This window comes from Drosophila navojoa, chromosome 4, assembly GCF_054131105.1.
Source record: "Drosophila navojoa isolate 15081-1374.11 chromosome 4, UAZ_NAV_1.0, whole genome shotgun sequence".
NCBI lineage: Eukaryota > Metazoa > Arthropoda > Insecta > Diptera > Drosophilidae > Drosophila > Drosophila navojoa.
Genome location: NC_142892.1, coordinates 5,213,501 through 5,238,136, shown reverse-complemented (window position 1 = coordinate 5,238,136; position 24,636 = coordinate 5,213,501). Strand labels below are relative to the sequence as shown.

The window sequence follows — 24,636 nt, the reverse complement described above, 5'->3', positions numbered from 1 at the left end:
ATATCATTTATATATGTATTATATATATCATGACTAATCAGAGTTCAATTAAGAGCTTTGTGAGCAGCGAATAGACGAGGCGGCTTTTTAGTTAACTTATGAACTCATAATTGATTATATATTGTGTTTCATTATAGAGTGTTTAATTATTATCGTGCATAGAATACTAAAAAATATAATATAGAGAGCTTATACTTCTATGAAACATAAAAAATAGTTTCTGAAGAACTTATTCAACTTGTTTAAACTTTTTGGAATCTAATATTTTTGTTAGCATATACTCAAAAGATATCGTTGATATAAGGATATATGCCAGAAAAAAAAAAAAAAAAATAATGATATATGGTGTTATATTTTATATGAATATATGTATGTATGTGGTATATGCTACATATGCAAGAAAATACTACTACTAAAAGTCTAAACTAAATTTATTGAGACTGCAGAGCTACTGATCTGAATACATTTAGATTGATTATATAAGATATATAAAGCCATAGCATATTATAATACAGTTCTATCGTGTCTTAATTATTTATTTTTATTGAAACTTTAGAGTCTCAACTTCTGCAAGTTCTTCAATATGTTAAAGTTGACTTCATTTTAACCTCATAAAATATATAATACATATTTATATAGTTTAGTATATTCTTTATTTAGTATATTCCATATTAGTAAATACTAAAAGTACAGACAGCTTTAAACACACACCAAACGTAGCTTCAACTCTCAGAGCAACTCTCTCTTCATTTCGCAACATTCCCTATCAAAGAAAAATATATTGCCTACTTTTCAGCGCTCCGTTGACGAGAAACGATTTGTTCATATAAATTTTTTCACAGTTGCGCTTTGGACAACTTTAAGCGAGCTCATTCATAAAGATTTGCGCAATTTATTGCCTCACTTTGGCAATAATCTCTCATTTAAGTAGACTTGGAATAGCTCCCTTACCCCTCCCTTATCCCCCACTCACACACACACACAAAAACTAATTTAATGATACGAGAAACGCTTTGACGCTCCCCACTGACTGAGTGCCGTAATTTATGCCTTGGCTCTAACTAATATCGGGCCGCGTGTCTAATTATGGCCAAGAACATTTCCCCAGTGGCATAGATAAACCATTCCAGTCGAGCATTTCACGCGCTCAATTTATTCGACACGTTGCATACATCTGCTGTTGCCTCTGCCTCTGCTTCTTCTTTAGCGTAATTTATCAAATGTTTGTGTCATTTAGCAACGTTTTCACAATTTTTTGCTGTTGTATTTTCGTTTCATATATTTTATCTGTAATTTTCGTCATTTAAAGACGTGCTTAAATTGTTTATCATATCATAACTTGGCTGTTAATGCGCTTGAATTCCAATGTGATGCACATTAAGCTGCCTCCGTTTACCTCTCCCTCTCCCTCTCCCTCTCTCTCTGTGTCTTGAGTTCCGTCTCTCTGCTTTCTGTTGCTCCTTCATTTTATTGTCATAATTGTAAATTGCAATTTTATGCAAACAATGGCAAAATGAAGGCACAATCTCAAGTCCTGCCGGAGCCGGCACCCCCTTTGGGGTTCGTGAGTCGTTGCGACTTCAAGCTGGTTGACATTGCCGATAAGGCGACTGATGATGAGCCGTGGCACAAGGACTTGCTGCTGCTGGCGCTTGTACTTGAAGCTGTTGCTCTTGTTATTGTCCTTGTAAAGCGGGGCACTCAACTCGCAGGCCATCCTTCTCTCTCTCCCTCTCTCTCTCTCTCTTTTCACTTTTTCTTTGTCTCTGTCTACGTCTAGGCATTACGGAATCGGCTCATAAAGCAACGGAAATGAAAATATTAACAAGCAAATGCACAGCAGCAACAACATCTGCAACAACAATGAGAATTATTCATAGTTAAATGGAAACTGTGTTGCATACCTCATAGAGTAGCTATCTGTAGTCCATTGTCTCTCTCTGTCTCTCTCTCTCCCCCTCTCTCTCTCTCTTGCTGGCTCTGCACATATTGCCAAGGTCCTGGACTGGCTGACACCTTAGCCAAGTTTAATGCACCGTCGCTATATCACTTCTGGCTTTGGTCTGCTGCTACGCGACGCTAGGTGGCGCTAGCTGCCATGTTTGCTTATTGCATTTGGCGAGGTGCACTGCAAGGATTACGTGTGCTGCTGCTTGCTTTCCCGACACAGCAACTTTGGCCTGATATGAAAAGTGTGAAAGGTTGTGGCTAAAAAAACCCCAAAAAAAAAAACTTTTGCTGCATGCAAATATCAGTTCGTGCTGCACGTCACTTCAAAGCTTTTGACTTGTTTTTTGAGATACTTTAAACTTGCGAAACTTGAGTCGGTATTAGAAGTTTTTATATGTTGAATAGTGTTAAATAGATCAGTTTTTGTTTGGTTTGGAGATATGATATCATAGTGGAAGTTTGACTGAGCCAAAGTTTTCTCTTGAAACTTCAGAAATCAACTCTCAATTGTGTCTCATTGTCTCTGTTTTAACCTAGAAATGTTGGGCATATTAATTGTAAGAGCAGGTCCTATTGTACCACCCTTTAATCTCTAAATTTTTTTATTTATTCACATTAAATTCCAATAAAACAAAATTCTACTTTAGTATCTCCATCGACGCCTACAAATTTGTATTAAAGTAGCTGTAAAATCATTTTATATATGCACATAAACATATACACACATATCATTCATACTATCTCCATCGTTCACCCTTGATTAATAGTTTTTGCTTTCCCTCATTCCTAGCCAAGTTTTCAATTCAGTTCGCTGTTGTTTCTTTTTGCCATTGCGATCAATAAACTTGTTCGAGCTACCCCCGCCCGGCAAATGCTTTACAGTTCAGTTATCATAAAGTTATGTAACGCACAATAAATTACACACTCTGAAAGCACATTCACCCACTCAGAGCTCAGCCGGAGCGCGCATGGGCCAGAGCTCGGCGCTCTGGCAGCAGCCAAAAGCAATTTCAGTTTTTCATGCTTCGCTCTCGTGTTGCTGTTGTTGTTCTGATTAGATGATTTATATGTTATCTTCAGCTCGACAACGTTGTTGCTATTTAGAAGCGCGGCCGGGATATGCGCAATTTATAGTCGCAAAGATGTTGCCCTTAACAAAGATTATGGTTTATATGCGCAAATTATGCAAGGAAAACCTTTCCCAAAAAAAAAACATAATAAAATAAAAAAATTCCCTTTTCGAAGCTCTGCCATTTGTTGGGCAATTAGAAAAGTTATAAAAGAGGAGCAGAAGCGGGAAAATTGTAAATTGCTTGAAAAAACATATTTGGCAAATTTGCATAGAGCGAAACATTTGACAAACGGCCCGCCCCATAGCCGTGGCGCCACAAAATTGTAAATCATGCTCCACGATTATGCGCGACACGCAAAATTACGAGTATTTAAATCACGAGGGGTGCGTGAGGGTGTGTGTGTGCGAGTGTGTGGCAGCTGCTTGGTGTTTGCCACATGCCACATGCATCACTCGGCTGCATGGCGCTTAAAAATGCCACTTGCTGCCACGCCTTCATTGCCCAACTTTTTGGCAAGTTCCTCAACTGCCTCAGCTATGTCAGCGATCCCCCCGCAGCTCTCGCGCTGCTTCCGCAGGATTTTACACGCGCGACTAAATCCTTTTAGCGCTTTATTTGGCTTCTGATGCGCCGTTACTTGTCCTTCACTTGATGTTTATTTTGCTGTTATGGCAGGGTATAGTGATGCTGACGGGCAATATGATATGAGCCTTATATTGGCTGAGATTCTAGAGATTAATTCGAGTAGAGTTTATACCAAGAGAGTGTGTGTAGATATGGAAGATGGAGATAGCTCACTCCAGAGCTAAGCTTATTTAAATATAGAAGGCATCTGGATAGTTGGCTGAACTGGCAGATATATAGCTGACGCTGCTCTTAATTGCATTCGCAGATTATTTAAAAGATCTAAAAATTATTCTTAAATTATCTATTATTCAGCGCTAATATCAGCTGAGTTTGTTATATAAAGTATGTGAAGACATAGGACATGGATTGTCTATATCAGCTTTTTCTATGGTTAAGCTTGGTACATAGATTATATGACTATAGCAAGGATATTTAGTCATATCTAACGGAGTTTGGTATATAGAGTGTGTGTATATATGAAAGATCTACTGTATAGACTCCACAGCTGTCTTACCTTTACACCCATTAGGCTGAATCAGCTTAATCAACTCCATTTGCTGAATCTACTTAAATATTATGTCCTGAATTTCACTTCATATATTTCTAATAAACTTTAATTCAACAATAAATTTTGTTTTGTTTATAAACTCCTTTTCTTTATCTCAACCAAAGGGCCTATAAAGGGTATGCTTTGTTCGTACTTTCTCCACTTGTGTTGGCCCTTTTGGCACTTTCAGCTTCAGCGCTTCGTTTGTTTTAACATTTTGTTGTTCTGCTTTTTTTTATTTTTTATTTTCGTGCTCGCTGTCTTGCGAGGGGTGAAACTCAGTCAGAGAGTTTTGCTGTCTATTGTTTTCATAGCGTTTGCCGCTCCCCAGTCGACAGACTGTGATTTAAATTTATTGGCGAAATACTTTAAGTGATTTTTTTATGTGTACCCAGAGCAAAAGGCAGCTGGGTAAGTGGGGTAGATTGTTTTGCTTTTTGGCTGCAGAGGTTTGTGAGAGTACGAAGGTGAGAAGTAAAGCTGGAATTTGTATGTGATGTGTGTCTAAAATATAATATAATATGATATTTAATGATATAACAAGATTTTCTAATCTCTTAAATATTTTAAAATTAATTTTTGATTTTAGTTTGATTAGGCCTAACTTAAAAAAGAAAAGAAGCGCTAGTTAGTTAGGTATACAGACTTTTAGGCAACACTGTATTTATTTATTATATTTTACTGTATTTATTTATTCACTGTATTTATTATATGTCTCCTCACATTTTATATAAAGCGTTACCTTTACCTCTATCAGACTAAAGTTCATATTCAAATCGTAAAATTTGTCGACTCAAAGCTAATATAGACGGCACTTGTTGCCCTTATCTTAATAGTCGTGGTATCTTCAAGTCGTCTACTCCCTTTAACAGCATCCTTTCTGGCTTTGTTTACCATTCATGGTGGCAACCCTTTGACAGTTTCGCTGGCTTTTCCTGTTCTTCTCTGTTGCGGCCATTAGGCGGGCGTTGCCAGCCAAAGAAGTCCTGTCGCCTTGCGGTTAGACAGCCCTTCTCTGTGGCTTTACCCGCTGTCAAATTCGTTGCAGTTTATTAACGAAGCAAAAACATGTCGCCTCTTCGCATTTCCCGTATTTGTGCTTTTCCGGCTGTGGCTGGAGTTACGGCTTCCCTTTCCTCCGGTTTTTTTTTTTTTTTTTTTTGGTGGGCTTTGTGTGGCGCATTTTTAATGATTTAGTTGGCAAAGTGGTTTTTGTTGCTTTGCTTTTGTTTGATGTGAGCGAGATTTCCCTTTTGCAGCCGAGGTTTTGGCTAATGAAGCGACTTATGCATTGACATGGAAAATTTGCGGTCGATTATTTTTTCCTTTCCCTATTTTTTTTTTTTTTTTTTTTTTTTTGGGCATTTTTACGGCTGTCGCGCAGCATTTGCATAGGGATTTCATTGCAAGATCAAAGCACGAGCCTGGCTAATTGGCTAGAGAAACTGTTGGCAATCAGAGCCCTCAAAGAATATGCAAAGAGTCATTTCCAAGCCATCGATTTTCGCTGCCAACTGAATTTTAGCAGCAAAAAAAGAAAATGTCTGTCAGCAGATAAATATGAATAATGCGATGTAATACAGAGCTCAGATGAATGACGCTCGGCTAATGTAATCAATTCTTCTCTAGCTCCCTTTTTTTTTTGGGCGAAAAACTTTGTCCGTATAGAGTGAAAGTTGTAAGCAACTGCCACGCCCACATAATTTTAAAGTTAACTCCGCCAGCAGCCAATATTACGAGCATTGTCCGAACTGTCCTCTGCACCCACCCCGAAGAAGGGCATCAAAATTGTCTGAAAATGAATCTTTTTGACAATTCGCCGCATTTTGCATACTAAGCTCATTATGGTGGGGCGATGCGGATGGCCCCAAACAACTCGTTGCCAGCCACAATTTCTTTTTTTTTTCTCCTTTTTTACATTTATTTTTATATCCTGTTGGCCGGCGGGGGTTGCAAACTTTTTAATAGTGCCCTGAACTCCCCCAACCAAGCTGGGGCCACTTGGCTACTTTGCTCCCCTTCCCCTTTCCCTTCCCTCGCAAGACAATTTGACGCGCATTTTATTGCAACTGGCTGGGCTAACAATGCCCGTTGGCCAGTGCCACGCCCGCCACGCCCACCACGCCCGTCACATCACATTGTCTCCGAGTAGCTCCAATATGAAAATTCACGCCTGTCATTATAAATTCCTGCAGGAAGCCAGCGAGACCCAGAGACATGCGGCAGCAGCCACACGACATAATAAAATGCGAGTGCTTTAAGGGCGCCGATGGGCTGAGCTGCCTTTAAGTTGGCGGCGCTTGCAATCAACGCACAGTGCTCGCAATTTGAGTGACAGCTGAAGTATCCATAACGTCATCAGGCGCTCATACAATATGCCAAGGGAGAGAGAGAGAGAGGGAGAGAGGGGCGGGGGCTTCAGGTCACGGCCTCCAACGGAATTAGGATTCATAATATGACAAAGTGACGGTTCGGCCATGTAACTAACGTGTGTGTGCGTGTGTGTGTGTGTGCAAATATCCTTGTAACACATTCCACCCATCGCACACACACACACACACACACACGCAGAGTCGTCGACACGTGTGTGCTCAGATTATAAGCAGCTTCAGCTGCGGTTGCCTCTGCGTATTTGTATTGGTCTATGGGGAGATTGCGATTCATTCGTATCCTGCATCTAGCGTCCTGCTCTCGGCCGTCTGCCAGTGCAGATACGGCCCGTTTCGATGAATGTGTTGACTCTGACAGCCTTGGGGCACTTGGGGCACGCATTTGATTTGGTCAGCTCGACACATTGCAGGCCAGTCGCTTCCTTCCTGTGGCAGTGCACACACAGACAGCAGAGAGAGATGGGGAGACAGAGAGAGAGAGAGGGAGAGCTAGAGACTGCTTCAAATTTTGATTGTCATTTACGTGACGAACCACACACACACAGCCGTACACACATATATGTCTGTGTGTAAGAGGCTTTTTGAATGAAATTGCTGCAAATTATTCCCATTACGATTTTGGGGTAGCTTGCTTTTCAACTTGATTGTCGTTTACATATGAGCAACGGCACCGTGGGCCAGTGCGGGGCTCGCTGCCTAGGCGCCTGATTGAGCATTGAGGAGGCCCAGGGCCGAGTTGAGTGCGGTACTTGTGGTCGAGGCAGGCAATAGATAGTAGATGCCTTCGCATTCAAGCCTAGCCAGGCTCAATAATGGATTAATCAGTCACCAGCCATGCGTTGGCTATCAGTAGGCTACGAAACATTTCAATTGCTGGGCATGAAATGCAAAACGTTTGATATGATAATCGACAGTGTCAAGTTATCGATTGGCAGCTGATTGAGCAAATGACTAGGAGTAGTTGGAATTGATTGTCTGAAGCCGAATGGGTCGACAATTTATTGAAAACTTAACTAATGACATGACATGACATTTATAATAGTTAAAGGTTGTCGATTGGCCAACCAATTATTCATTTGCTGTAGTTATTGATATTTGATGTGGTGCATTGGCAGTCGATTTTGTAATCGACAGACATCTGGAAGCCTCTAATCTACATGGGAATATGCTGTATACAATTACTAGCTATTATCGATATATTTATCAATATGCATTCTCTTATATTATTGATGTTGCATAACTGTATGGTAGCTATTATATGCTATCGATAGATTTTGCTATACTTATTCTCTCAAATTACTGATGAAAATTTATTTAAAGCCATATTCAATTGATTTTGTTGTCGATTGTTAGTTAGTTGACACATATATTTCCATATATTAAGTGGAATATTTTTAATGCCATGTTTTGAATTAGCTAACTCCTTAAAAAACATATATAAAATGCATCAGGATGATTAATCTGTTTAAAAAAAAAAAAACTATCGATAGATAGATTTTTTCATACCAAATCCATTCTAAATATAAATGATAATTAATCAATTTATTTATTAAAAATTCGAATATAATTTCATATATTTATAGCTAAACAAAGTTACAGAAAGAGTTAAAGCGGAAAACTGGGAAAGTATCGATTATGCGATTTTTCGATATTTCATACACTGCAAAATTTAGCTTGAGCTCTTTCTGCAACTTATTCCCCAAACATTCGAGCTTCTTCCCGTTGTCCAGGATCTATTACATCGCACCACTGTGCACCTTTTATTGACCACTGCTGGATGACCAGCGCTTTGTCCACTCTCGACATGCTCGCCAAGGGAATGTCTCATTTAAGTCCCGAACGCACTTCTCGCGTTCTGTTGGACCGGGCCGTGCTATGGCCATTGCTGTTGGCCGTGGCGTGGCCATTGTGTACGTGTCTTTTGTTTTCGCTGAGCTTAGCCAGCGGCCACGCCCTCCACCCCCCACAACTGGGGGGTTCTTTCTCTCCATTTAGTGCTGTTGCCTTCTGGCAAACAATTCGCGTTTGGCCAGACCATTCGATTGCTTTTTATGACGAACGCTTGACGGAAGGCGTGCAACAATGTTTTTTTGCTTGCTTTTGGTTTGTTTGTTTCTAGTTGTTGTACGGGCCATGTCGCCGTCGATGATATATTGCAGATGCAGTTGGCCACGCCCACGGGCTTTATTTGCCATCGCCACAAATCAGTGGACAATAATGACGGCTCTCAAATCAAGGAGTCGGAGGAGTAGCAGCAGCAGCTCACTCTCTCCCCCTCTCTCTTTCTCTCTGTCTGTCTCTCTCTCTCGCCCTCTGTTTGCAGAGCAAACCTTTTGAAGTTAATTAAAAAATGCAGCAGAGAAAGCGCGTTTGCAATTACTTAAACCAAGAGAATTCTTTTATTTTCAGGTTTGCTTTTTCCCCTCGTGCTGCTTGTAAAAATATTATGGATAAATGTGGCAGCTGCAACAACAGTCAATGGACTATTTTATTGCTTATTAATATTCTCCACAATTCGCTACCCCCTCCCCTCTGCCCCGCTTTCCATCAGTGTAATAAAAGGATTGCAACGGGGAATGCTGCAACGAAATTGAATTTCTGCTGCGGCTTTGGCTTATCCCAGTGCAATGCAATCGAATTGGCTTGATATCCACTTGGATGCGGCTCGTCCTTAGCCCCCTTCGAGTCACCTGCTCGTTTCCTGCATTGTGGCCACTGGCCACAACAATTCGTATGAGAAATCAATTCATTTTCTTGGCCATTGTACAATTTCCGTCTGACCACTGGGCCATAAAGCAAATAATGTTTGGACAAATTGCAGCTAGTTGATTGATGTTTTTGACTTTGATAAATATTTCGATGATCGCAAGAAAAAAAAAAAATAGAGAAAGAAGAAGAAAAATTGTGCAATAGCCAGAACATTTCGTTAATAAATAAATGCCCAAGTAGCTCAATGACAGCAGCTGCTGTTGAGATGTAATCAACAGAACGAATGTTTGAATAGATGAATTTCCTGTTCAAGTTTAAGTTGTTATTGGCCGAATTTGTCGAATTGTGATTGAGTTGATGAAGGATTGTGAGTTGAAATATGAAATTTAAGTTGATTAGAGCGGCCTCGTGTTGAGTGTGTCTGATTGGAAAAGGCAATCAGAGCTGAGCAGAGGCTATCATAGTGAAGTAGGGAATGATTTTGTATGTATGTGTGAGTAAACTTAATCAATGTTATGAAGTTTTGCTTTTTGGGCATGATATAGTTAGGCTGAGCATATCTACATAGGCCAAAAATGTAAAGAAAAAGAGGAAATCTATTAAACCTTGAGCAGAGAGTCTGGCTTGCATATGAAATAATAAAAAGTTACAATTAATATTAAATTAATTCTAACAAAGACGTTTGCTCAGCGCAATTGCACGTGCAGAGCATAGCGAATCAAACGATCAACTCTTAGGTTCAAGCTATGCTAGTACTAAATTCAATAGAGTCAGTGAAATGTGGAAATTTTAAATATTTTTTAATGCAAGCAACCATGTTATATTGTTCCATGTTAATCTTCTTCTATATTTCTTCCCATTTCTTCCACATTTGACTTGACTCTTCATCCTTCTAAAACCTGCAGCAAAACATATTCCAAACTTGCAAAACCTTATCCACACAACAAACTCTTGCATTGTTTTTATCTAAATTGCATTGTCGCTTGTGCAAGAACTTGGCTCGCTGCAAAGTCAGTTCGGAAAAGGATTTGCAGTCTGCAGTTGGGAAAAGCGCCTTAGGCTTGGGCACAAGACCAAATGCAGTTGGCGAAACTAAACTGAAACTGTTAAGACGGATGCATGCGCTTTGCCTTTTTGCCTGTTCCTGCACCTGTGCGCCGCGCGGCTGCATGCAACAAAATGTTGCATAATGGGCAACGTTTAGTGTGAAATTTTTAGCGGTTCTCTTTCTTTGTTTTTCGCGTTTTTTGTGCACTTCTTTTGAAATTGCGCACATAAACTAATTTCACATGCATGAAATGACTTGCATGGCAGTAAAAATGAGAAAATTGCAGAGTGGCAGGCAGCTGCTGCTCCTGCTGCTGCGGCTGCTCCTGCTGCTGCTGCTGCTCCTGCTGCTGCTGCTGTTGTTGCCTGGCCTGGCATATGCATCCATTAGGGTTAAGTTGCGCTCCTCATGCGTTCTGCGGGCTTGGCCCCAGCGCTAATTGTGTCACACAATGATGAGCATAATTTGCGCACACTTTAACACACAGAGAGAGGGGGGAGGGGGGTTAAAAGGGTGGGGAAAGGCAGTGGAATAGTGGCAGCTGGCTACAAAAGCGCAGTCGCATAGCAAGCATACGCCCCGTGTGCGTGTGTGTGTGTGTGTGTGTGTTTGTGTGTGTGGAGCAATTTATGCACAATGGCAGCACTAATTTTCCGTTAGTAAGTAATTGCATTTGCGTTGGCCTCTTTGAGCGAAACGTCAACGTTTTGCCTCACCTGCCTGCCCGCCCCGCTGCCGCCGCCCACCTCAAGCCAAGCATTATTTGGTGTTGCGTATTGTTTTCATTCATATTGTTTGGCATTTTCATTAAATGTAACCGGAAACGCGACAGCTGCCTTTTCGGGCCATATCCATTGCGTTACTTGATACGGCACCGACTTCCCGTCTCCTGCTCGTCTTGCATAATTGTCAGCTCGTATGCAGCAGACAAGGCTTTTAATTAGCATCAACTTTGTTTTTGTGGGAGGGAAGCCCACCCATCACACTCTCCCTCCCACCCCCTCTCTCCCACTCTCTCTCTCTCTCTCTTTTACTGTATACGTATAAAATATGCTGTCATATGTTTTGGCTCATGATGAATGATGCCGCCAATTGTTTGGGTTTTTGTTTTGCTGTTGTTTTTCGTTTGTTTGCGCTGCGCAAACAGCGCTTCTGTGAAAAGTGGAAAAAGCTTAGCAAGCCAAGCCACACGCCATCAGCCATCAGCCATCAGCTAGCCACCCACCACCCCCACACAACCCTTAACACCAAGCTCGGAGGCCTAACATTTTTCGACTTGACAGCAGCATATTATGTATCTCTTAGCCCGCTCGCCTGCCTCTCGCAGCTCTCTCAGCTACTCTGCCAGAAACTCTGTTGGTATACTCTGTAATCGTTAAGCGATTTCTTGGGGAGGCGTGCCGGCCTGCCCTCCCTCCTCTCGCTCGCTTCGACTGCTTTGTTTGCCTGTTACGTACAAGAAAAGTAATTTTATGTAATTTGTTAAGTAATATCCTTTGCTGCGTGTTTGCCTGCATGTCTCGGCAGGATGTGGCGGACCGTGCGGACGTGTATACCCGAAACTTGATGGATTTACTACTCCACAGGCAGGCAGGCAGACGTTGCTGCGATTGCTGCTGCTACTCCTGCTGCCTGCTGCTACTACTCCTGCTGCCTGCTGCTGCTACTCCTGCGGCTTGCCTGTTAATTAGAAAACGAAAACGTGAACGAAAACATCAAAGTGCTATTGTTGTTTAGCTTTAAGCCGCCTCAGCCACATCCATCAGCTGCCAAACAGACAACAGACAGACAGCACTCGAAAAGCTGTTACGATTCCTGCATCGATACAGAAGAGTTCCTAAAAGATTTAGAAATGAAAAAAGAGATTACCTGCTGTTTGTAGTACGCGAAACTTAGATGGGATTGCTCTGAGAATATTTATTTATTTTTTTATAATTAAAGAAATATTAAATTTATTTATTCAGGACTACTTTATTCGAGTTATTCGCTTCAGCTATTCATTTCTGATTGCTTGAGTCAATTCTTTTGGGATTTTCAATTAGAATTTCTGTCAATATAAATCATCTTCAGCTACATGTTTCAGCGCTTATTAGCTAAATTGAACATCAATGGCGTCAGACACCTGCAGCACTCTCAGCCCAGCCTAAGCAACTACAATGTTTGCATGCTGTGCTCTTCCATTCTTCAAAAGAAAATCCCAAACAATGCCATAACTCAGTTTCGCTGGCCCCGCACAATTTTAATTAAATAAACAAATTCGTTTTTTCACAATTCACACCTCGAGCCAACAGCGTTGATTGAAGTCCTTGGCCCGGCGGCCTTTCGTCTCGCCTCTGGTGGCGTGCAACATGTGGCATGAGTAATTATGTGTTGTTGGCGTCCAATCAAATTGCTGTCAACAAAGCCAAGCAGACTTGGCTGCAATTAAAAATCTGCTCTTTGAGCAAAGAACAACAAAAATGAAAGGGTTTTGGCTCACGTCGCGCAAATTGTTTGTACGTGTCGATTCGTCTTTTAATAACAACAACAACTACAGCAGCAGCAGCAACAACAATAACAAGCGAGCTCTGCTCTGCTGGTTTCTAATTGGAAACGCTTTTCATTATATCGCAAATGAAAATCAATGTTCGACATGGCTGTCCTTTGGCTGGAGTAATTAAACACAATCAACCGGCAACAGTTTTGCTTTACTCCTTTGCTTCAGCTGCTGCTGCTGCTTCTCTTAATAAATCCCTTGGCTGTAGACGTAATGGCCGGGAAAGAGTTCAGCTACAAATCCTCAAACGGTCGCCAGCTTAATCCAAGCACACACACAGACACACACACACACACACACACACGGACACAAATCAATTTGGCTTGGCCCTTGGGCTGCGTAAGTGAGTTCTGCCAGTGAAAATGAAGCAATAAATAAGCGGTAATTGGAAGTGATGAGCGAAAGGATATGCTGCCCGATCCAAGTCCGAGTCCGAGTCCGAGCTGTGGCCGTGGCCGCAGGCCACAACAGAGTTCGACTCTGGGGGTCGATCCACACACACACACACACGCACACAGCGTCCAAATCTCTAATCAAATGTCAATTTCTTATTCAATAATATAGCAACATACGAGCGAAATTTCAGAGACCTCTTTGCGCTTGGTGTAGTCGAGTGCAAAAAGAAATATGGCCAAGGAGTAAATCTCTTAACGACTTACTGTTGCAGCAGGAGTAGCAGCAGCAGCAGCCATTGTCCTTGCCTTGCCGCGTCCTTGACGTGGTATATAAGCCATTAAATGTGCTTTTTGGCCAATTATTACGCGCGATTTATGCTTTTATTTGTGCACAAAGTTAACAGCAAGCAGACACAGAGAGACGGTGAGAAAGAGAGAGTGAGAGAGAGAGGGAGAGAGAGAGAGAGAGAGAGAGAGGGAGACAGAGCTGATAAAGTTCAAGTATTGCTCGTTGGTTGGTCAACAAGCGTGTAATAGCTGCCATAGCATAGCTGTTTTGTGAGTGGATTTACTCTCAGCTGCAAATCGATATGCGCACAATAATAACCAGTGTGTGTGTGTGTGTGTGTAAGTGTGTCTGAAAAAAGCAAACACCTTGTCTGAATTGCATATACATATATACCTGACTCGCTCTGCTCTGCACATCAATTTGCTCCATGAGCTCTTAAGCCATTCAGTTTTCGTTGACAATTTTTTTGCTATGAAATGAAAATGCATATAACATAATCAAGAGCTTTGCCTAGATTAGAATATATATGTATTCAAATGGAATCTATTTGTAGTTAGGACTTTAAGTGCCAGAAACAGCCCTAAAAACTGCCTCTCTGTGTGATTCTGATAATGCTTTAATTTAGTCGTTGATCTATGGCTCAAAATAAGTTAGATCATATCAAGCATAAAGATGGCGAAGAGTATCAATAAAGAGAGTAGAATGAGAAAATGTTGATATCATGGATAAAGAAATGCTTTACATAGATAAAGAAATATTTCACATATTCTTCTTTTTCTATAGCATCTTCTATTCCATCTCCTTTATGTATGAAATCGTCTCACTGCTTAGGTCTATCATTCTATATAATTTCCTGCTGCTTTCATTATATTATTTATTTTACTCATGTATTACTTATAAATAGAATTTAAATTAAGACTCATATGAACTCGTACCTATTTACCATTCTTATCTTCTAAGCTTTTGTCGTATATTAAATTGCATATCAAATAATTACCTATATTTCAAAATCTCATTATATTAAACTACTTAGTTTTGCTTTTGCTCAATCTCAGTCTCACTCATTTATGCAATCACATGTTCTTATCTATGCAATATTCCACCTAGTCTTAAATCCCGCTTAGCTTAAAATTGACTTTATGTTGCGACGAATTTTTAATTTTAATTTGCATATGTTTTTTCTACCTTTTATTTTTAGCACAAGAATCTGCGAAAAATGATAATAATAAACCACAAGGTAATGATGCACTCCAAAAATTTCTAGCTTTAAATTAGCCTTAGCTTTAGTGTAGCTTTAAAACTTGTAGTTTTTTATATGCATAGCTCAAACTTTTGCATGCTGTTAACGTAAATTGCTTTAGATGGTTATTTTAATAGTAGTTTGTATGCCCTGCAGCTTTTTTAAATGGGGTATATTGTGTCTGTTGGAAATTATGGATATGTCGGGTCAATATAAATAAGAACGTGGATATTCGTGACTCCTAAAAAAGTTAAACACTTGAACTAGCTCCTTCCATGAGTCACTTAACCCAAAATCGATTAAAATTATCGATAATGATCGATATTATATCTTCAGCTAATTGAGCTGCTATCATATACACTTTAAATGTATTGTATATACTCCGTAAGCATACATAGATAAAAGCTGGGCTCCACATATTCCATTCCCTCTAAGCCCAGCATGGCATTCCGGGTATTTTCTAGTTGAGCATTTCCTACTATGCACTCCTGCGTGTTTTTCTTTTGGTTATGACTGTTTTGACAGCAATTTAAATAATCATATTTTATGGGAGAAGCTTTCAAAATGTCATTAAAATAGATATGATGTCCTTTGTGCCCTCTGTTTGTGTAGTTTGGCATTAGAATTTGCCTTTGTCATCATCATCATCGTCGTCGTCGTCGTCCTGTGCCGTTGTCCTTGCTCGCCGAGTGCAGTCGACAGGCTAAAGTTAATGACAAAACGCAGCGGGCTATCATTTTCATATTGAGACATTTGCGAGGCTTAGTGAGGGTATGCGTGTGTGTGTGTGTGTGTGATTGTGGGGTGTGTATGGGTGTGTGTGTGTGTGTGTGGCATTCAAGGATGCAATATTGAAAATCCCTTTGGCATTGACTGCACTTGTCTGGAGTCTAGAGTCTGGAGAGTCTGGTGTCTGGATTCCTGTCGCCATCTCGAGCTATCGCCTCGGCTTTGGCCTTGTCCTTTTTTCCTTTCGGTTATCATCGCTGTAATTGAATTCAGCAACAACACAATAAATTTTGTGGCACTTAGCAAGCAGGCACAGGATGTATATGTGTGTGTGTGGGTGTGGGTGTGACACTAAAAGGGCTGCCAAAACACACAAAGGAGAGCAGGCGACGGCGAGGCTGCTGTAAAAAGAGAGCAAAATTTAATTTCTGGCCTGAATAATAAATCACAAACATAACGGCGAACGGTTGAAGGCGAAACGGTCCGCAAACAAATAAAAACAGCGCAAATGTTTCCAGCTGGAGGACACTTGATGTCGCCAGAGATGAAGCTGGCACTCTGGCCGTGAGCGGTGGGCGGTGGGCAGTGGGCTGTAGGGCGTGGCTGGTTGCCCAATTTGAAATGCGTTGTCGATGGCCATCGTGCTGGAGCGCGCTGTGCTGTTGCATTTATCAAAATTGTATTTCCTGTCGCTGGCCGAGGAGGAAATACTCACTCTGGCGATACACCCCGGCGCATAAATATATATACGCTCACCATTTGCCATATATTTTATTTATTTTGGCTAGACATGGAGCGAGCCAAAGGGGCCTGCGGCGTACGCTTCAACGAGTTGAGCGAATGTTTGTTTTATTAAATTTTTACGCAAACGCGTGACACGCGCATATGAATAAGAGCGATAAAATATTTAGAGTTGTCAAGACTAGCAGATACCGCGCAAAGTTGGTGAATGTTTGTATAGTATAAAATGGCGTACCTAACTTAATGCTAAATAATGCATAGCTATTTATGTAAATATTCAGCTGGTACTATAGATTTTATAGTTAAGCTCGACTAACAGATACTCCTTAAAAAGTTGAAAAGACAATTTAATGCAGAATCTTTTTTGCCTGCATTTACTTCTACTTTAGTTTACTTCTACTAAATAGAAAAAAAGGTCAGCTCGACTAGCAGATACCCCTTAAAATACCCCGATAAAATATCAATTCTAAATTTAACAGCTGTAGCAGTAGAAATCTTGTCATCCACTTCCACTATCAGCACTCTTCCATATTTCGTTCATGCCCATCAAGTACAGGGTATATTAATAATAATCATAAAAAAAAAAACAATGTTTCATAGTGCACTTGAGCAATACAAGAAGCATAAATTCGCACGCTTTACGTGTCCCGCGTACTTATGCAAATGAGAAGTAAAAATTTTTTTATGTTTAGCTCATTTCTGTTTTATAGGCGACACACTAGCTGATGTATGTGGTGCGTGTGGGCGTGTCTGAGCCACTCGTCAGCGTACTGTGCTGTGATTTTTTCTTTTTATTATGATAGTCTGTTGCCGGCCTGGGCAGGAGTCATAAATAATGCCGCAAAGCCAAAAACAAATACGAGTAGTAAACAGAAATTGCGAATAATATGCAATAATGCAAAAGGCCAACAGTTGGGGTATGCCGCCAACAGCAGGGCAAACACACGCACACACACGCACACACGCACACTGCAGATATGCAAAAACAGAAAGAAAAAAAAATATATGAAGACCCTGGGGAAAGATACAATTTAGCCACCCACTGGGGTCGCATGTGTGTGCGTGCAAGTGTTTGGCTGGCTTTAAGTCACAGCAGGACGTGACATCCTTGCATAGCATTTGCATAACTATGACCGCCGCCAAGAGGCAGCAGCAGCAGCAGGAGCAGCAGGAGCAGGAGCAGGAGCAGCACTAGCAGCAGCAGCATCAGAGACAGTCTCACCCGACTACTCCGCGTCCCGCCTCCCGCACAGTCTGCTGCTTCAGCGCCCGCTATTTTTATCATTTCCGTTTTTTGTATGACACATTTTTGCATTTCTGTGTTATTTCCATTTTTTTCTTATTGTTTTTTTTTTTTTTTTTTTTTTTTTTGCCTCTACTTTTGCTCGGCTGATGTAACGCGCTTGCATAATTTTCATTGTTTTCATTTTATGCGCGAATTTTCTGCACTCAGTTTTCATTTTCCTTACTGTTTTTTTTTTCTTTTCATTTCCTTGGTTTATCATTTTATTCTTTGAGTTGTTGTTTTTGTGAACCGTTTCCTGTTCTGATTTCTGTTTGCATTTCAAGTTATTCGCCCGAGAGATTTTAGTGTGTAACGCAATAAAACTTAAGCATAAAGGCGTTAAAGGAGTTCCGAAAGGACCGTGACGACAGACAAAGCGGGGGACTGCTCGCTGCGCTTGAGTGCAGTACCAAAAACCGGCTATATAACTTTATGAATGCTGTAAAAAAACGCAGGAGGAAGTAGCTATAAACATGGAAAGAGAGAGAGGGGGAGAGAGAGAGAAGATGTAAATAATGTTTCTTGTATGCCATAAGATAGTTTGTAAAGTTGAGGTGAGCGAGGAAGAACTTTAAGTATTAATTTTGACAGAATTGTAAAGTTTTGATCTGAGCAAGTGGTTTGTAAACTAAGGAAGCGCGAGAGTTGGAGAGACGGTAGAGGCAGGTATACTTGATGGTAGTGAAAAAAAAGAATGACAAAACATAGAGACTCTACAGAGAAGAAGAATGATACAGAATCTCTAACCGCTAACTCATAGAGTAAACGAAAGGTATTCAGAGATATCTTGTGTAATATTCAAGCGCAGCCAACTTAATATGCATGCAACATTGTTCGGTGTTGCCAGATCACTTAAGCAACATCACAAATCAATGTTACAAATCTCATTAAAGTCATAAACAACTTGCATTCAATACTTGAATGCTTGAGCGCCATTAGAGCGCTGCTCCAGTTGCCCCAGTTATGAAAGCCACCCTAATCGATAGATGGACATATGTGTCTGTACACCCACGCGATGCGGTAAGCGTTGCCAACTGTTCCATTAGCATGGCCATTTCGCATTGGCATTATCATTGCCAAATGATTATCGCCAGCTCTTTTGATATGCGCCAAGTTTGTGTCTCGGAATTGTCATTGCCATTGGCATTGTTGGCACTCGCTGCGGAATAATCACACACAACTATTGGAATTTTTTGAACTTTCTAATATACCAAATGTGTGGTAGAAGAGCGCTAAAAGTCGTTTGCCTTGCGAGTCATTTTTCCAATTTTACAGCCACTTTGCCAATGCTCAGTCAATTTCTGCAAATCAAATGGCTTTCATCTATGTGCCCGGCTCTTTGCCCCTTTTGCCCCTTTTGCTTGAGCTGTAGCCAAGACGGCTGCCAGGACGACAATGTCATCGAGCAGGAGGAGCAGACAGACAGACACAGTGAGGGAGAGAGCGAGAGAGAGAGAGAGAAGTCTGCTTGAGGCACTAGCATGAGATGAGATTTGGCTGGAGCTGTGAGCACTCGGTGGCTCTACTCGTTCAATATCTGTTCTTTCTTTATTTCATTTTGTTTTTGTTCTCCTTCAAGTATTCCTCTCGGTTTTCTTTTCTTTTATTTGGCTCATTTATGGCGCATATTGCGCATTTAATCGCCGTCAACATTTGCCATGGAACGTTCTGTGCGCTGTCTTCGTCTAATATGTACATATGCCATGTGTGTGTGTGTGTGTGTGTGTGCCATATGCGATTCACAGTCGGATTAGCTTTCAACGAACGTCCGTTCTCGTGAAGGCAGCGTTTCATATACTAATATCCTGATATCCTGTTATCCTCGGCAAGTTTGCCCAAAAGTTTTTATTTTATTTTTCGCCTTACGTCATGCCAGCTCGTCTCGCCCCGCCTCGCACAATCGGCTGCTGTTGAATTTTTAATTTTTATGTTAGTCATTTCTCAACATTCTGTTTGACTGTCTGGCAACACAGGCAACAGGCAGGCAACAGGAAGCGCCATCCACAGCGAGCATCTTGTGCGCGCATATTAAATTTGGTTTTTATTTAGTTTTTTCCTACTTCTGCTTCTTCTTCTTCTCTTCGCTGGCTGTATACCCTGTGCGCATAAGATGTAGCTAGGGGTTGGTGAAGGCGTGATAGTTGTCGAGATGGGCGACAGACGATATCCAGATAGGTTTTATGCCCTATTATGAGTTTAACGAAAAGCCATAACACTTAGCACTTCAGTTTTGAGAGAGAAACTGGAGAATATCATAGACTGAAGTTGGGGAAATATATCTGTGGATGGGAGAATAGTAACGAAATATAATCAGATATACCATCTAAATATCATTATCAAATGAGAGATTAATCAACATTACTAAACTGCCATTTGATAGTGATATTTAGATATATGATTATATGTAGAACTTTTTGCGAATATTTTAGATTTTATTAGGCAGAATTATTTGTCAAGAATATGGTATATGTAGAGTATGGATTTAGTGAAGATTATTGTTGAAATTTGCTAAATTTATTGCCAAGAATCATACAAGTCTAAGAGCGCAACTTCTTAGCAGCTCAAAGTTCTAATTCAGAGAGAAAGAAAAACTTTGTTAAGTACTTACAAACTCCTTAAAGTCTCATATACAATAACTCCAGGGTAACTTCTAGTCCAGAACTAACAGCTAGAGCTGCTTTTTGGGGAGGCGTGAAAAAAAAAACACGAGGTGAAAGCAAATGGAGTTGGAAGACCTTCTTGAACGCTCAGTTTCCTAAATGGAGTTTTTCTTTCTCGTACTATGGTCAGGCCATTGACTGTGGCATGAATGCCTGAGTGTGTGTGCGTGTGTGTGTGTGTGTGTTTGTGTGCATATATGAGTAGGTGTTGCGAGCTCTGCTCGGAAATGTGGGTTAGAAGCCCAGCGGAAATGCAATTCAATGAAAGCTGAAGTTGGCGAAATTGAAAGACGAGTTTAAGCAAGTGTTACACCGGGGACTTGATCATTGTGCGCAGGCAAGGAAATGCGAAATTATGCATCGCAAATGAGGCAAACTTAACAGTACGAGAGGTGGGGGATGTTGGGCAGCTTTAAGTTTCAGCAAAAGTTGCTTAAAATTTCGCTAGTGGCTCACGTGCTTCCATTATTTACGCTCGCTCGCATTGAACTGTATATATCATGCAATGCACACGTGCTGCCACGCCCACTCTTCGAGGGCTGCAACAAAACCAAACTGCGCTGGCAACAGCCGCCAGCCACAACTATATTATATAAATATTTCAATAAAGCCACAAAGATACACAGACACACCTGTGTGCGCGTGTGTGTGTGTGTGTGCAGCTGTCAGAGCAACAGTCACGGTAGCAACTGCATCCACAGCAGCAGCAGCAGCAGCAGCCACGACGATGCCAAAAGCAAACATAATTTAAAATGTAATTAGTGCTCAAATAGAAAGCCAAACAAACAGGGCGAAGCCAAGTGCAGAGAGAGAGAGAGAGTGGGAGTGGGAGAGAGAGAGAGAGCCTGTGCCTGTGCCTGTGCTGTGTGGGCGTGGCAGTGGCAATGCAAACAAATTGCTAAAGCAAATTGAAAGCCAGCTAGGGACACGCTGGCTGACACGCTCCCAAGTCAATGAATATCATCGGGTTACTAGGTGACCCACTGCCGCAGCAGCAGCAGCAGCAGCAGCTGCCACGCCCCTCAGCTACAATTGCAACAAAAGTTTGTCCTAGACCAACTTTGAACTGGCTGCCACCTGCTGCCAGCTGCTGCCACACACACACACACACCCACACACACACTTACACTCACCTATACATATAGAGCTTTTGAAACATTTTTATTATATTTGCCAGCTGTATTATGCAGAGCTTCAGCGGATTCGATTCGTTCCGGTTTTCGGTTTCGGTTGCCGCTGTGTAAACATGCCAGAGTTGCCACAGTGGCCGCAGAGTTGTTGCATGCAACGCTTTCAAGGCTGGCCATTGATGATGATGATGATGATGATGCAGCCACCTCTGGCAGCCCCCTCTCGGTCTCCTGGGTTAATGAGCAAACTTGCCAACAACTGGCTGGGGGGGCGTGGCTGTGGCCTCATTATGCCGAGCCCCAAATCCTTTTCTGCACTCCTTGAAGGTCCTTCAGCCAGCCTGCAACTGGCCATTTGTTGGCTTATGCTTTGTTCTCTCTTACCTTTGCTCCCTCTTTCTCTTTGACAGTCTCTCTGCCTCTCTCCTTCTCTCTGTGTGGTACACTAATTTAGATTTTAAGTAGTCTACTCCAAGCACTTGTACAATCTCATTAAGCTGTTTCCTTTCCTTGCTTTTGCTCGCTTTTTGATGACTCTACTCTCTTTTCTTCTTCTCCTTCTTCCTCCCTTTGCAGACTGGCGCAGCACGGACAGCACCGACCATCATGATCGCGTACAGCGACAATTGTCGGTCTCGTCGGACAGCAAGCTGTTGGACGATGACATCAGGGAGGAGATGAAGTACCATTCGCATGTCGTCATGCGACCCAAGAAGCCGCCCAGACCCAAGTCCGAGGTCTTTCTCAACAAACAGGATCCGCATCCGCGACGCAAACGTTTCAGTGCATTTGGGGTAAGTAGAGTGAAATGAAAAGCAGCAGTAAATGCATTTCTCCTCTCACTCAATCAATTTCCATCAATTTATGCACTCACTTTGTCTAACTGTACTCTATTGCTGGTCATTTGATATAGCTCTTCATACACACAGAGAACTGCGCATAAATCGTTGCATACTTCTGTGCGCCTTTTTTCATATTTGTGCGCTTACAATTCTCAACTGGTTGTGGCGGCGCTTGAGTGTAGTGCACAGCGTTGAGCTTGGAGGAGTCATTGAAAATATTTTTATCTCTTTGAAATTTGTCCTGGTGGGACCCTGTGCTTTGGCATTGAGAGTCCCAAATAAGGAAATACATTTACAAGTTGAACTAATTCAACATGCAACGTTAAAGTAAAGTAGCTGTAATACAATCACAAACAATAATGGAAATTGATTGTATAGAGAAAAGGAGCTGGCTTTTGGTTATTATTAAGCAAGAGAAATATAAAATGTATTCCAATGTGGAAGGTCTTCAGAGTAGAGACGCCCAACAAGTTGGGAATATTTTAGTCTAAAGAGCGCATATATTTCTTGGTTTAAAAAAGCCAAACTCTACCCCTATATCAATCAATAATATCAACCAAGTTGCGGTTGATTGTGTCAATGAAATGTTCTCTATGGTTTCTCTCATCTGGCAACATAGATCTGTGAGACAAAGAGAAAAACTACTTCCATACTATAAACCAAAGAATAAATTCAAACAAAGAGGACAACTACTTCCATACAATAAATCAGAGTAAATGTAGACAAATAGGACAACTACTTCCATAGAGCTTAACCTGTTACTCGGAATGGAAGAAGCAGATGAAAGTAGAATAGAGCTGCTTCTCGACGCAGACATCGATACACTTTTTGCTTCAACCACAATTAAAGAATAATATTCACATGGGAATAGCTTTTTAAGTACAGACTCGTTTGAGTCTAGCATTGATTAATAGAAAAGGTGTAGAGCTACACCAAATGGTTTACACAATTGTTGTGTTCCGACTGCGCTAATAAAAACGAAATTGCTGAGTGAACGTCCAAATATATTATATACCCCATTAATGTACATATATATTATGTTCTTTACATCTATGTTAACGCTTGTCTTTGTTCCTGGAATTGGAACAATAGGAACAACAAATCAGCAACTGCTTTATATGCACAAATTTCGCTTCTTTGACAATGCAAATTTCCATTGCCTACTTTTGAGCGGCAAATCAAACACACTTCGCTGCATACTTTCAGGCGGCAGTTGAAAACAATTTAACTTGAGTTTGATAAGAATTGTCTCCAACATAAATTAAGATCAGCTTGCAAAACTTTTGGCTAATTACAACTTTGTTTATTTATTTCTCTCTCTTTACCCCGCAGGGCGACTCACCATTCGGCAAGCAGGAGGCCTATGTTAAGCTGGAACCGCTCGGCGAGGGCTCCTATGCGACAGTCTACAAAGGATTTAGCAAGTGAGTACACACACACACGCACATAGACGTAAATATATGTATATGTATATAGTGGGGTCCCAACTGAGTGCCATAAATCAAGTTGCGGTCCTCAAATTGGGTTGCCATGTCAGTGGGTTAAGCAAAATTATTGCTCCGCTGCCTTCCATGAATTTTGACGAGCTTCAAGGCTGACGAGCGAGCGAACGGGTTGGACATGTCCTGTATTTTGTAGGTTGCGTCCCATCCTGTCAGCTTTACAGTTGTTGCGCCTAAATCAAATGCCTTTTAAGCAGAATTGTGTGACAATGCCGCCCGCCATTTTCTCTTGATTTATTTACAAATGCTGCTCGAGCAGCACTTGCTATGCCTTCTCTCTCCATCTCTCTCACTCGCACTCTTTCTTTATCGTTTTGCATCCGGCTGTGTGCTCATTTGCCATGCAGCGTCCTATATATACACTATATATACTATTTATGTGGAGCTGCTGGCAGAGGCTCATTACAGCAGCCCAGACACAGACACAGATACAAAGACACAATCGCAGCTTCCTCCTTTCTTTTTGTCCTATGCAAATGCGGCTATCAATCAGGCGCTGGGGCAGGCACTGCGAGCAGGAAATGGCCAACAATGGGCAGCAGTGCAACAATGGAGCAAGGCGGGCTTAGAAAGGAGGAAAAAAAACACAAAACTGTGCTGGCAAAATACATACAATTGTAGTGGCTGTTGCTGCTCCTGCTGCTCCTGTTACTCCTGCTCCTGCTACTCCTACTCCTGCTTGTTGTGTTGGCTTTTTGGGTCTCTTTAACGCACTTTTCAAAGTGCCTGCGTAACCCTTTTCTCTGCCGCTCGCCTTTGACACAATTGAGTTGGCAGCCGAGCGGCCTCGGCCTCCTTCCAGTTGCTCGCTCTCCTGCTCCTTAACAAATGCCGCCTCATTTGCGCCGGCTCTGATTTTCTTGAGCTGCGTCGCTCATAATTTGACAAATGAGCGCGGGCAACAAAAACAAGCTTCGTCACCTTTCTGACAGGCCAGCCAGGG

General features: G+C 41.5%; 1 protein-coding gene and 1 non-coding gene across 9 annotated transcripts in view; both read left to right on the top strand.

Annotated features, from left to right (window-relative positions):
• Positions 1 to 24,636, top strand: part of Eip63E (cyclin dependent kinase Eip63E) — a 127,228-nt gene that overhangs the window by 92,776 nt on the left and 9,816 nt on the right. For 7 of the 8 annotated variants that reach the window (XM_089260566.1, XM_089260573.1, XM_089260568.1 and 4 more), the window contains 3 exons: positions 14,763 to 14,801; positions 21,926 to 22,143; positions 23,524 to 23,615. In XM_089260566.1, the coding sequence (XP_089116692.1) occupies positions 14,763 to 14,801; positions 21,926 to 22,143; positions 23,524 to 23,615 (349 nt within the window). The remainder of the gene's footprint in view (positions 1 to 14,762; positions 14,802 to 21,925; positions 22,144 to 23,523; positions 23,616 to 24,636) is intronic. The other variant, XM_089260567.1, reaches the window with a different exon arrangement.
• LOC115562079 (U7 small nuclear RNA) lies at positions 22,405 to 22,469 on the top strand. The gene has a single exon (XR_003980042.1). It is a non-coding gene; the product is annotated as a U7 small nuclear RNA (small nuclear RNA).